Below are 14,116 nucleotides of genomic sequence, written 5' to 3' on the forward strand. Positions count from 1 at the left end.
AGAGAGAGAGAGAGAGAGAGAGAGAGAGAGAGACAGACAGACAGAGAGAGAGACAGAGAGAGCGAGAAGAGAGAGAGAGAGAGAGAGAGAGAGAGAGACAGACAGAGAGAGAGACAGAGAGAGAGAGAGACAGACAGAGAGAGAGACAGAGAGAGAGAGACAGAGAGAGAGAGAGACAGAGAGAGAGACAGAGAGAGCGAGAAGAGAGAGAGAGAGAGAGAGAGAGAGAGAGAGAGAGACAGACAGAGAGAGAGACAGAGAGAGAGAGAGACAGACAGAGAGAGAGACAGAGAGAGAGAGACAGAGAGAGAGAGAAGAAGAGAGAGAGAGAGAGAGAGAGAGAGAGAGAAAGCACTGTCCAAAATGCAGGAATACTTTTTTGTAATTTAAAACGGTAACAATTTATGATAAGCATCATAAATAAACATTACATGTAATGAGTTGATTTACTTAAGTTAAAAGTGTTTTATTGTTGACTTAAAATCAAATGATAATTAACAATGTTAAGTCATTATTAGTAATGCTTTAATTTATTTGACTTTGACATTAGTTTGTGTCGTTTAATCATGACTACATAAATCATATACTGTTTTAATTAAAAGCTGATGATAAACAATAATGATCACATTCTGATTATATCAGTTTTATGAACAGTGTGTTGTTGCACACGTTGTAACACTTGATATACTGTATGAAGTATTTGGTAATGATCCATGAACTATTTAAATGCTGTATAAATTATCTGTTAAACATCTTTAAAGTTGCAACAGATGTTTTAAAAATAAACAAAGTACATACAGTAGAGAATATTTTTGCTTTATTTGGAGGGCTGGGTTGTAACTGAGGTTTAATAAAATGAATAACAGGTTCATTAATACAGTGGTGGAGAAAGTGCAAACTATTGGCTATGGCCGGTAAGATTGACATTTTATTTAAAAAAACAAAACATTTTTTTAACCAATAAAAGCAAGAAATTATTGGATACTGGGTAAACAGGATTTCAAATTGTGTTGCCATGGTACCAAAAAGGAAACAGATATCGTTTGATTTGAACCAGAATCATGTCAAAGTTTAAAACTCTGACATCATGAAAACACAGCAAAAAAAAGTATACTGTTTTTGCATTATATGATTATTAAAATTAAATATCCCTCCTCCTGAAAAAGAGAGACACACACACACACAGACACACACACACACACACAGACACACACACACACACACACACACACACACACACACACAGATGCATCAACCTACACAAACATTAACCTAAACCTCCCTTAAATTCTGTGTTTATCTGTGAGCGCTGCGCAGCGGGACAAGCAGAAACTTTTTCCACACAGATATAAAAGGATGATTTCCCCGAAGGAGGAAACGAGCGCCTCTGCAGACGACAGAGGCTGGACTCCTCCGTCCGACCCCCCCCGTCAGAAGGTCACAGACTGACCCCCGTCTGCACTGACGCGTGTGCAGGGGCCAGGGGCCACTGTCAGAGTTAGAGTCCCCTCTGGAGCCCGCCTGTGTGTGTGTGTGTGTGTGTGTGTGTGTCTGGTTTGTGTATCTGCTGTCTCCTTGTTTGAGCGAGTGTCTACTTGCGAGTCTGTGTGGGTTCATCATCGTGTCCTTTTTCATTCTACGAGGCTCATTCCCAGCGGACAAATAAGTTCTTAGGAGCCTTTTATGACGTGCATTTCCTGTCGTAAATAAGACCGCAGAGGAATTCTCCGCTGAGCGCTAACACACTCCATAAAACAAACAGAGGTGTAAACGACACTCTGGGCCAGATCTGAGGAATCTTCCCAAAAAACTCTTCTCTTCTAAAGATTTTTTTTTTTTTTAAGTTTCTTTTTTACTCCCTCAAATTAAAATATGAACCCTGGCAGATTTTGAACAGAGTCATGATCATCCTGGAGTTATAGCAGTTTGAAGATGTGGGAGAGAAAAGTTACTACTTCCTTTTTTATTACACTGGAAGCATCAAGTGGAGGATTTGAAGAAATCAAGTAATGTTGTATCATAAACTTTATCTATTTGTTAAGATGAATCTTAATTTCAGCTTTGGGGGCTTCAGTAGCTTCATATTCACTGTGATGTATAGAGGCATAGAAAAGATTCTGTACAAATGCTGAGTTTCCTTCCATCTCGGAAGTCAGAAATTCCGATTTGCAGGTCTGATACGTCATCAGGAACGCCCTCTAGAAGTCCAACTTTGAAACTCAGGAGGCCTTTCAGTAGTAGTTAAAATATAATATATTAACATTTGAGCTGTAACTGTTGAGTTTATTAACAACTAAGTCCTCTTCTTTTTGTAATTAAATCAATCTGACCGATAGTATCGTACAAGTTCTATCTCTGGACGTTTTGTTATGTTGCTTTCACACACAAACTATCACATAGTGTGTTGTTATGACATAGTATTCTGATGAAGGGTGCGAAGGGCCCGAAATGTTACAGGTGGTATTTTCCATTAAATTCATTTTTATTGAAGCAGCTTCTGGTGTGCAGACTATTTTTTCTACCTTTGGATGTTTTTTTTTCAGCACCCAGTAAGCTTTACTGGGTGCTTTACTTTAGCTTTTTGATGTGCGTGCTGTTTGATATTTTTGTATCTCCTGGTATTAGCTAACCAAACTCTCAACTGGAAGGCAGTTAACCTGGGTGTGATGTCATTCCCCGCTCAGAGATCCAAGTTCGGAGGTAAATGGAAAACACCATAAGAAAAGTAGGACGGACATGATGTCCGTGATAGCACAAACTAGTACCATGAACTTTATCTTAACACAGTTGGATTTGAGCTCTGCAGCTGATGATGAAGCAGAATGAATAGAAAACAAGTCAAAACAAAGTCAGGGGCGAGTGAAAACACTGAGTCTCGCTCCTTATGCCGACCCCTTCAGACCCTCATGTTCAGGCAAAGAGCGCATTAACCCAAATAATGTGTAACAATTATAACACAGCAGAGCTTTAAAATGTAAAAACAGTCAGTGAGTTTTTACCTCAGGCTCAAATAAACATGATGAAGATAAATGTTCATATCTTGGATTAATACACAACTTTCTATTGTATTTATTGATCATTAATGCTAACAAGTCAGTGGCTGAATGTCAAAGTTAGTTGCAATAAGATGAAATGGGTTATCAAAAATCTTTGCCTTTTTTCAGTTTCTCCGATCTCAACAACTGAATACCTGTATTTAAAAATAAATAAATAAATTGGTTAAAACACTTAAGGTAGCAACTGAGACCGGCAACTTCATCGTAGTGTTCAGCGGTAGGGAGCTTTTCTTGTCCGCCAGGTGGGCGATTCCATAAGTCTATGATGTCAAGTGAAAGCTATACATTTGCCAGAAGTATTTCAGGTTTGAAGAAGTTAAAAGATTTTGACAGAACGTTAGATGTTTGTTGCCTTTTCTCTTTTTCTTTTTTTTAAATACCAAAACCCCAAAAAGTCTGAACTCTGGGAAGAAGAAAGTAGGAAGTTACTTGGATAAGAGAAAACAAGAGACCCAGTATTAAGAGTCCACCACGGTGGGTGGGTGGGTGTGAGTCTGGGGGAGCTGATGAGCCTGCGTTCATTAAAGACTGAGCTCTGTGCCGAGAGAGAACAACACCACCGGCTGCTTTGTTCACCCTGAGGTCCACAAGCTTCACCTCATATACATGTACAATATGTGTAAGTCTGTGTGTGGAATAGAGAGAGAGAGAGAGAGAGAGAGAGAGAGAGAGAGAGAGAGAGAGAGAGAGAGAGAGAGAGAGAGAGAGAGAGAGAGAGAGAGAGAGAGAGAGAGTGTGTGTGCAACAGGGGAGGAAGTAAAGAAAGACCGCCAATTAAAAATAATTGGGACTAATTTCATAAACACAGTGCAACAGGGGAAATATATTTAATCAGGCGCGATCATTAGACTAACTTCTGCTCCACTTCCCCCCCTGAAACCAGCCGGGCGCTTCTGGGCCTCAGAGCGAGGAGGAGGAAGAGGAGGAGAGCGAGGAAGATGGAGAAAAGGAAATTAAAAAAACAAAGAGAAGAAAAGTTTGGAGTAGCAGGCAGACGGAGAGTTGGTGGCCTGAGTTATGTGTGATCCCTTTCATGTCCCTCGACTGGCCCGCGCTGCACTGCCAACCCAAACAGCGGCGTTGGGGAGGTCCGACTCTCAAACTGCTCCCCTCTTCCTCTTTGCCCCGTGCACGCCCAGCTGACAGGATGAAAAACAAACCCTGTGTGTGTGTGAGGCAGAGAGGACTTTCAAACCACTGCAATTCCAGTTTAAATTCATGTCTTGCCAGTTCTTTTTGCGACCTTCTTCCCCTTTTTTCTGTCCCCGCTCGTAAATCACAAACCATGTGAGGATGGGACTTCATATTCTCAGTATGTGGAGCTGCACACACCCACACACTGACATGAGTGCACACACACACTGATCCATCACACTGACTGAGAAAGCCTGATGTCCTAAAAGGCAAACAATTAGGAAACATTTGAGTTGGCCTTCTCTCTTTCTCAGAGAAGAAGTAACGAGAATAAAGACGAAGGAGGTTTGGTTTAGCACTGAGTGTGACAGGAAACAAATCCATAAAGAAGTCTGGGGAACGCTCATAATGGCCCTCTTACCAGCATCAATGTCTTTTTTCTGCCACAACTGAACCAGAGATTAACATTAACCGCTTGGAGCTATTTACAACCTGCACACATCACACGGCAGCCCTGTTCACCACAGACTGTCTGCCAAGCAGCCAATCAGACTCCAGCTTTTCAGGAGCGCAGTGTGTCCCTAATCCAATCACAGTGGTTGTTCTGTATTTGCAGTGTTGTCAGAGACCAATGGGGGCTCCTTCCACATGTGGTGTTGGCTGAGGAGCGTTTTGGTTTAAGAGCTCATTTCCCAGGCTGCAATAAGAGGAACCATTTTCCTGGAGAAATGCTGCTCGAGCCTTTAATCAAAGCCATATGCTGAGACAACAATGTAGACGTTTTATACTGGGCTCTGTAATATGGATTTTTCCTTCTTCATGAAGTGACACAACATGCAGACCAAGCAAAACTTTTTGAGAACCCAAACTATGGTTGAAGGTTGTTTTGAGGAGTCTGTTCTGGCTGCTCTACTGTCCACGCTCTGGTGCTAAGCTGCATGAAGAAAAACCACAGTGACATGTATAGCATTTAGAGAGGCATGATATAATATTGGACGATTGACAATAAATCTCTCAAAAAGACCAAAATAAACATTTGACCGGTTAAAACCCGAGCCACACAGTTCTCCATTGTTGATAAAAAGCTACATGGAATGTATTTTATCAAGCAATGCTTCACCACAGCGTTGCTGTGTTCCATTATTGCCATAACATGGAAAATATAGTTTACTAGGATTCTATGTAGGGATGTGCATTTTGAATACATTTAGAATAACAGATTATTGGTCAACTATTGTAAAATAAAATATACATATATATGTAAAACAATATACCAGTTCAAAATACTGAAACATGCGCTGTCATTACCGCGGATGCAGCTGCCCCTATCACTGCAACCTGAAATTATTAAAACCCCATCCATTGTGTATTGAAAGCTGAGTGCACGCTGTGCTGGGAAAGACGGCAACACAGACCAGGCTGGCTGCGTGACTTTTTTCACATCTTTTCTTCCTCACGAGGTGATAATCATGCATTTACAGAAAACAGTGGTATATTGTTCCATAAATAAACCTGGAGTGGAGTGCTCTTTTGATTGAAAGAGTCCTATATTAAAGTTAAAAAGTGACCAGCGGAGTCGGGCTCACAAGCTAGGAGTCTGTGCCTCACAACTTTCCCTGCAGTCTGAGAGCTCGACTACAGTACTGTAGCTAGTAGGAGTGCAAACCCCCGAACGTGAAAAAAGACAGAACTAAAAGAATGACACAGCTGTACAGAAACTGCACGTTGTAGACATCGCTGAACACAATATAAATCGTCACACAGGAAGAGAGTTTAAACTTTTTTTCTCGCTAAGAGACCTTCAAAACAGGGAGCGTCTTATATACCAGACTTATATTCTGGATTTTATGGTATGTGACATTTTTGCTGACCTGTGCCCACCTCTGGTTGTCTCTCTATGTTGCCTTTACCAAAGTCGTAACTTGTTCTCTGTTGTACACCTCTTAATGGAATAATATGTAACAAGAGGAAAAATAAGCTCTCTATGCTATCAAGCTGAACCCAGGTCAGTTCACAAGCTTGTTCCCTCAGCTCAGTTAGTAAATGGAGAGTCAGTGTAACTGGTTTATCAGAAGACTTAAATGTACCATCGTCTGCTGTCTTACACCTGTCTGCAGACTATAGAACTGTTTCAACTCAGACAGAGCATGTCCAATGAGCAACAATTCTAATGGGAGAAAATTACTTCCAATGAAACGTTGCTACTGTACCTTCTTGTAAATCCAGGTTTGTTTGTTTTTTTAAAATGAAAGTTAATGTCCGCCTGAAAGATTATGCAACAGTGAAAACCGTCACACCAACTTTCTGCTTATTGAAAGAAAAAACTATTCATGAAAGTTTGCTCCAACTCGATATGAAACTCAGGTCCAACACGGCTGACAGGAAACAAGGACCAGATAACAGATCTTCAGTGTACAGTAGTCTGAGGAGCACCACTTCCTGAAGATGCTCTTTAATTAAGTTCCCAGAAGGAGGTCGTTAGCGAGGTCGGGGTGTGCAGCATTAACTCGTCATGCGTCCTGTCCTTAAATCCCTTGTCCTTAGTTCTTTATTTCCAGCATTCTTGTGTGTGTGTGTGTGTGTGTGTGTGTGTGTGTGTGTGTGTGTGTGTGTGTGTGTGTGTGTGTGTGTGTGTATTGTTCTTGTGTCTCCTGCACGCTCTTTGTGCACACACTGTAGCCAAGGGGAACAAAACAGAAGACTTTGTGAAAACATAGTTCTCATGGTGACCAGGTTTCATTCTGCGTCTGGTTTCCATTAGAATCCTTTAATTGGTGGAGAATGTCACAATCAATGTTTTTGCTCTGGATGCAGAGAGACGACCTCCCGCCTCACGTTACGCCAGCCAAGCTCCATCCACTGCCATAAAACACAGACACTGGTGCACGCACACAAACACACATTCAAATAGAAAAAAGCAGGGTGCTGAATTCCTCCACTTGGGCAAGACCTGCGCACATGTGCACACACACGCACAACTTTTTTTCTGTTTAAAACACACCTGGCACATTCTGACAGGGTAATTTCCAATGAAGTGTTTATAACAGAGAAGCAGGTTTTTAACATGAGCCACATCTTGCAGCCTGCGCCTGCCAAGAGGCCCCTCAATCCAAACTGCACTTAGCCAAGTCGAACAGGAAGAGAGAGAGAGAGAGAGAGAGAGAGAGAGAGAGAGAGAGAGAGAGAGAGAGAGAGAGAGAGACGGAGAGGGATCAACAATCTTTATTAGTGCTTTACATCGACGTACCAACCCCTCCATATAATATATGAGCCTGTGTGTGATATGAGATGAAAATCCGGACAGCAGTGTATTATTTCAGGGTGTGCGAAGGTAACAGAGCAGGCCAAAACTAAAAGTAGCTCTAATTATGAACTATGTGGCAGGGGAGGAGACGTGTGTGTGTACAGGCTCAAGGTTAAAGACGCTATTACTCTGGGAGGTACAGCTGGCTGTGGTGTGGAGGTAGACGCTTCATTCATCTTTGGAGGCCGGCCCTTGATCTGCTCCACCACACAGTTAACCAGCTCAGCCAAAACCTGCAAACACTCTGCCGCTGCACAGAAACCAAGGAAACCCCGGAGTAAACACACACTGGTGGGTATAAGTGGAGTTGGTAAAAAAGCACACACCTTCTGTACTCAGGGGGAAGTAAAGATACAACTCTTGTAAAAGCACGTTTTCCTGCAGAATAAATGTTGTCACAGTATCAAAGTATGAAGAGTCCCTTTGGAGGACATTTCTACAAGCTGTTTGTGTGCAATGCTAACTGAAGCTCAACTCAACTAGAATACACTTATTTTGTAGCATTACTTATTTATAGCATTTATTTATATTTATAGCATCCCATTAATCCAGCCATCCATATATACCTAATAATTCACTTTTTTTAGTCTACATCTGTAAATTTTGTAATTACTGTACATAGCACAGACTCTTGCACTTTCTGCTTATTTGCACTTCTGGTGAGATGCCAAACCTCATTTCGTTACTCTATACTTGTATATGTGTAATGACAATAAAGTTGAATCTCATCTCATCTCATCTCATCTCATCTCATTAGAGCATATTAAACTGAGATCAGACTTACTTTAAATCAAAGTACAAAAACTATTCATTTTGAAAATATTGTTACATCAACTTTGCTCCAATCTTGAAACACAACGGCTATTGTTTGATGACAATGTATATCTGATGGCCAACTTCCAGTGAAGCCAACAGTAAGTGATAAACGACTTTGAGCCAAGACTATATTAACTGCACATTGCATTGTTTACTGTCCAATAAGCAACTTGAGAAGTGACAGTATGAAAGTATGTTTAGATAAGAAGTGAAGTTATGTCTGCAAAATAAACTGTAATTTCTTGGTTCATTACATCCTTCAGAGGAGCGTTCATCAGTTTCTGGCGAGTCTCAGTTGGACGGTAAATAGTAAGTTACACAGAGGCTTCACTCTGGATTACTTCAGTAGTATGAACCTAAAAAATAAACAAATTTTCTTGTGATTTACTCACATAAACAGGTCGGAGGTTTGCTCAAATAACATCATGAAGCAGATTTGTAAAAACTAAATAGTTAAGCTTTGTCGGGTGTGTCCTCAAGAGGACAAGAAAACAACTTTTAAAATGTTTGTTGGATGAAGATCTGATCAATGATTTCTGATGCTTTTCAGGTAGTCAGGTAATCTGAACGCTGATTGGCTTTCGAGGAGGTTGAAATCTTTTACCAGATTGTTAGCTGCACTAGTGTGCAGGTATCTGTTTATAGAGACAAATAAATCTGTGGCATGTTATCGCAGATGGAAGCCGGGATGTCATTACGGTGGATTGCGATCAAACCTGCTGCAAAGCACGCGAACAGGTTATTGGTCGATACTCCTCCGACTACAAAAACATTACAAAAAGAAAGCAGAAAACTTCCAATACAAAGATCCAGCCCCCTGTGCTGCTCTGAAGTCATCGTTCATGTCGGCTGCTTCACTTTCATTCAGGTAGCTATAAGTCCATTTTTGAAATGTAACACCTGTAATGGATGATAAACCTAAAGAAATGCCAAAGAAGCATCTTAACTATGTGTTATTGTCTCATCCATTTAGGCTGAAATTAGTCTTGATATATGGGGAAGGCAGTGTGCAATGCTGCAAATATAAAATAAGAGACAACTCCCCTTTATGCATTAAAGCTAAAGTAATGACTCTTATTTTTAAATCCTGAACGTGGAATGTTCAGATATTGGTGTTAAAATGCAGGCCGTAACAGTCAAAGAAAAATACTCATGTAAAGTAGAGATGTACAAAAAACTTCAGTGGAGGACAGTTGGAAAGTATTTTCATCTTCTTTCAGTTCGATCTCTTCATATTAGTGAGATAAAACCACAAGAAGTAACTCTCATTGTCATGGAAGAGGAGCTGTAGACGTTCAAGTGAAGGGTCATTTCTGCCTCACGTTATTTTTCTCTCACACTTTTCCACAAGCTCAGACATTCCCACACTCCAATATTTGTGTAGCTGCTTGCCAAACTGACCAAAGATTGTGTGTGTGTGTGTGTGTGTGTGTGTGTGTGTGTGTGTGTGTGTGTAGATACAGGGTATGTGCATATCAGAGAGTGTGATACAGGGATTGAAAGAGAGAGATGGGGTGTGAAAACTTTGATAAGAATCCTCCCATTAACAGCGCTGGAGGCCGACAGAGGAAATAAACAATCATGTGTTCTCACTCTCCTGCTCTGATTTCTTTTTCTCTCTCTCTCTCTCTCTCTGACCATGTGCATGTTTGGCACAACACAGCACACTCCTGGAAGTAATCATGAGATCACATTAACTCACCGGTGAGTTTCTGCAGTAGCGGGCTGAGCTGGCTCTCTCGGGTGATGACCAGGGTGAGCGCTCCTATCAGCTCCCTCTCCAGCTTCTCCAGCTCCTCCTCTTCCTCCTCGGCCTCCTGGTCTGCAGGCTGGGCCTCGTCAGCCAGGGAGTACAGGTAAACCAGCAGGAGGATCAGCTCATCGGGACCACATTCATCCTCCCCGGACCTCGACCCCGAGGACAAGCTGTCCTCTCCTCCTCGAGGCTTCATCAGGGGCAGCAGCTGCCTCAAGACAGCGGGGAAGTCAGAGTCTCCCAGAGCCTGTGACAAACCACAAACAACAAATATAAATGACAGGCCATTGTAAAACAGATTTGTAACCTTCTAGAGATATTCAAAGTTTGATTTCTCATAAGTTATAACACAAAATGAGCACTGATGTGAAATTCATGGCGATAAAGGGAAACTGCACAGATTATTGGTTTTCATCAGATAGCTTGAAATGTTTGGAAGTACTTTTTCCTTTTTTTAAACCCTCCAATATTCAAGCACATTATAACCTGAGGTAAACTCTGTCAGGGAAACTTTGACATTTTGGAATATCTGATGGTTTGCTCTCTTGCTTTACATAAAGTTAATCTATAATGCTGTTTGTTAAGTTCTTATAGTTATTAGGTGAACAATTAGAAGTGTCCCACCTCTTGATTATTCACAGTAATATGACCTGTTGATTATGTCATAACCCGGCTCGTGGGTCATGGCGAAAGACGGGAGGAGTCAGAAGAATCAAAAAGAAAAATGAAAGACAAAGAATCATTTATTACAAAACAAATTAAATTACTCAATAACAAGAATTTAATCAGTTGTGAACCTGTATTTGTGTGTTTAAGTATTATGCGGTGAGTGAGGTGTTTAAGAGTGCTCGAACATAAATAACTAAAGAAACAAATTTGCAAATGTTGGTGAGGCTGAGGGAGAGCCCGAGAGTAAATGAGGGAAACCAGCAGATCTTTGTAGACGAGAATGCAAAATCAGCCCAGGTGCTGATGATGAACCTCCAGTGACCACAGGAGCAAGCCAAACACTCCCAGTGCCTGGTGACAGGGCCGTCACAATAAGTCTACATTCATATTAGCTGGCTGACATAGAAAAAGTGTGAAAATTAAGAGCACTGTGTGAGTGAGCTCATCGTTCCATTAGCTAATTTCTTACAGCTCTGAGTGGTTGAGGTAATGCTTTATTTTGCTTCATTCTCTTGTTGGATTTGCATCAACTGTTTGCTCTTTTTTTTTTCTTTATCACACACACCCATTCACACACATTGACAAATATAACATTCGGGGCGATGTTTGGGTGCAGTGACCTGTTTTTTGTGAGCCTTGTCTGAGCAGTCCCTCTCCATTGTTGCTCTGTAGCTGGACATGCTGTGGATCACTGGACCGTTTACTGAACAGAACACTGGCTGCCCTCACAACAAGGGTGAGCTCATAGGTCTATAAAACAAGGGTGTGGAGCTAATCCATCCAGTGGACATGAACAGTGAATGAAAAATAAGGGCTGAAAATGAAAAACAGAGTCACAGAGTGCAAGGAGACAGTGGAAATAAAAGTTAGAGAAGATACTGCAGGAGGAACTGAGCTTCAGATGATACAATCTGTTGACAGAAGACGGCAGAGATACAAACGCTCCTGTGGATATGTTTCATTTTAATGAGGGATTCCTCCGCAAAGAGCAAACAGGCTCTGAGAACGAGAGGCTCTGGACTCTGTGGTGGGCCCACTGGGGGGGGGATCCTGTGTCTGACCCAGAAGAACTGTGCAACGAGCCAAAGATGCAAAAACAATCAGAGCCCGAGCTGGAGAAGCAAAGCCACAGAGAGACTGAGTGTCCCTCGTGGAGGAGCAGCTGAGGGGACTTTTCTTGGGAAGAGTTTGGTCCACATCTGTGACTCTGTTGATGATTGAGGGTTTTCACTATCATAAATATCAAGTTTCAAAAACAGTCAGTGCAAAAGATGACGTCTGCATCACTCACATTATCCCCCCCGTCCGTCCATCTCTCTCTCTCCTGCATTTTGGACAGTGCGTTCTCTCTCTCTCTCTCTCTCTCTCTCTCTCTCTCACTGCCCTGTTCACTCCAGCAGGGCCTCCTCCCTGCCTCACCTCCCGGCCAACCGCTCGCCCCTTGGGACCGTTCAAATACAATCTGAGCACATATTTTTCTCCTTAAACATTGTGAAATCAAATACCTCTCTGAGTCCCACTCATTCTGACTGCCAAACAATGTTCGGGGATCATTCCCTCGCTCGTTTTGGCTGGTGGACTTGTTGAGGAGAGAAAGGACATTGTGGGTTTTTTTGTTGAAATTCAAACTACTCAGCAGTTTCTTCTTTCATCTCTCACTTTAGAACCACTTATCACCTCTATGCGTGTCTGTACATGTGCAGGAGGATCAACCAGGAAGCGAGCCACTGACAGCAAATTACGTTTTCATTTTTGACCTGAGCAGGTTTAATCAGGCCGCCGCAACAAGTGCAATATCTTATTACAAAGATAAAGCACTGACGAGCCAAAACACAGACCATGCCCTTTCTTCTTCCACACTTTAAAGTGAGTGTACTAAATGTTAAATTAATCCAGAATGACAACAAATGTTAACCCTTTAATTTTCCAGGCTTATGTGTTTGCTTTCAGTCTGTGTGCACCACTACAGAGAAGCAGCTTACAGTACTTTATCTGTGCAATGACAATCAAGGCATCGTGATTCTGATTCAGTTTTGAGGGAGGAAAATGGCAGCTGCTCTGGTCATAAAATCAAATGTGACCTCACCAATTCTGAAACTTTTCAATTTCAAGCCAATGGGAATTGAGAGCCAGTTGGTTCAGGCTGAATATCTGCAAAATCAGCACTAGAAAGTTCCTGTGAAATTGTGGATTGTATCAAATATGGGGGATGATCTAGTGAGCAATCTTCCGGTTATTGAAAGGCAATAACTGAAAATTTCATAAGTTTATTTAGGCCACGTGTCAGATTTTAGTGTTTTTTTTCCCCAAAGAACCAGCATCTTTATTCAGCCACAAAGCGCCTCGTGTCTTTTTTCTGAGTGTTCCGCCTTCTTTGTGGGACCGCTCAAATTTAGACAATTGGAGTCTAAAATCTTGCAACTTTTCAGAAAGGCGCTGTTGCAACACCTGAGCTCCAAATATATGATATTTCCAGTTTTCTTTTGCCTCCTACAGACCGTGTCTTGTACCCACATCCTCTTTGCTCTGTGTCTGATCGGGGAAAAAACAATTTCAAATATCAATTTCAAATATCAAACATGCATGGATGAACAACGGCCAGTGTCGTTCATACAGTGGTCATAGAGACAGGATGGACGTGCAGAGCTTTTATTCTCAGTGCACAAATGCTTCAGCGCTTTTCTGCCTGGAAAAATATCAAGTCGGACACAGGCCTTACTTTATTTTTATTATGATCATCATAAGACCCCTCAGATTAGCTTAGCAACTGTTAGGGGGTAGCAAACCCCAGTTTGAATCTGTGGACTTGAAATCTTTTATTTATTACTTCTTTACTCCATAGCTGTGAGCTTTAAGTACTATTGCATGCTGACATGTTTTAGTTTGTATAACACACACTTGCGCCATACTGCATGTGGAAGACTTTTATACAAACTAGTTTAAAAAATAGGACAAGTAAATATAACATTGCATCTAAAATGAATCTTCTCTCCTGACCAAAAGTATCTCTGAGTGTTATAATTCCTGACATCACAAACCTCCCTTAATACCTCAAGACGTCTTGTTTGTCTGTTTAGGTTTCTGGTACTTAAGTACAAATTCTTTAATCTTTGCACCGTAATATACGACCAATAACCCAGAGTGCACGCTCTGCCCTGCCTGCATGTGTGTATGTTTTGACATGTGAGAGGAAGCATGCTCTGGAGCTGTGTCCCTTCAGAAGATCTATAAAAGCTGCTGTCAGCTGCAGGCCCCGGCGCCAGAGCAGGAAATGGAGCTCTTTGGTTCAGAACTGAGTGAAGCAGCGCTGGCACTCGAGCTCGCTGGAAAGGTACAGAGCTCAGTACACCTCTGGGAACAGAGCGGAGCAGAAAACAGCAA

General features: G+C 41.7%; 1 protein-coding gene across 1 annotated transcript in view; it reads right to left on the bottom strand.

Moving 5' to 3' along the window:
* Positions 1–14,116, bottom strand: part of scfd2 (sec1 family domain containing 2) — a 141,844-nt gene that overhangs the window by 67,663 nt on the left and 60,065 nt on the right. Inside the window, exon 5 of the mRNA XM_020643797.3 lies at positions 10,013–10,313. Coding sequence (XP_020499453.1) covers positions 10,013–10,313 — 301 coding nt within the window. The remainder of the gene's footprint in view (positions 1–10,012; positions 10,314–14,116) is intronic.

This window comes from Labrus bergylta, chromosome 6 (genome assembly GCF_963930695.1).
Source record: "Labrus bergylta chromosome 6, fLabBer1.1, whole genome shotgun sequence".
Taxonomy (NCBI): Eukaryota; Metazoa; Chordata; class Actinopteri; order Labriformes; family Labridae; genus Labrus; species Labrus bergylta.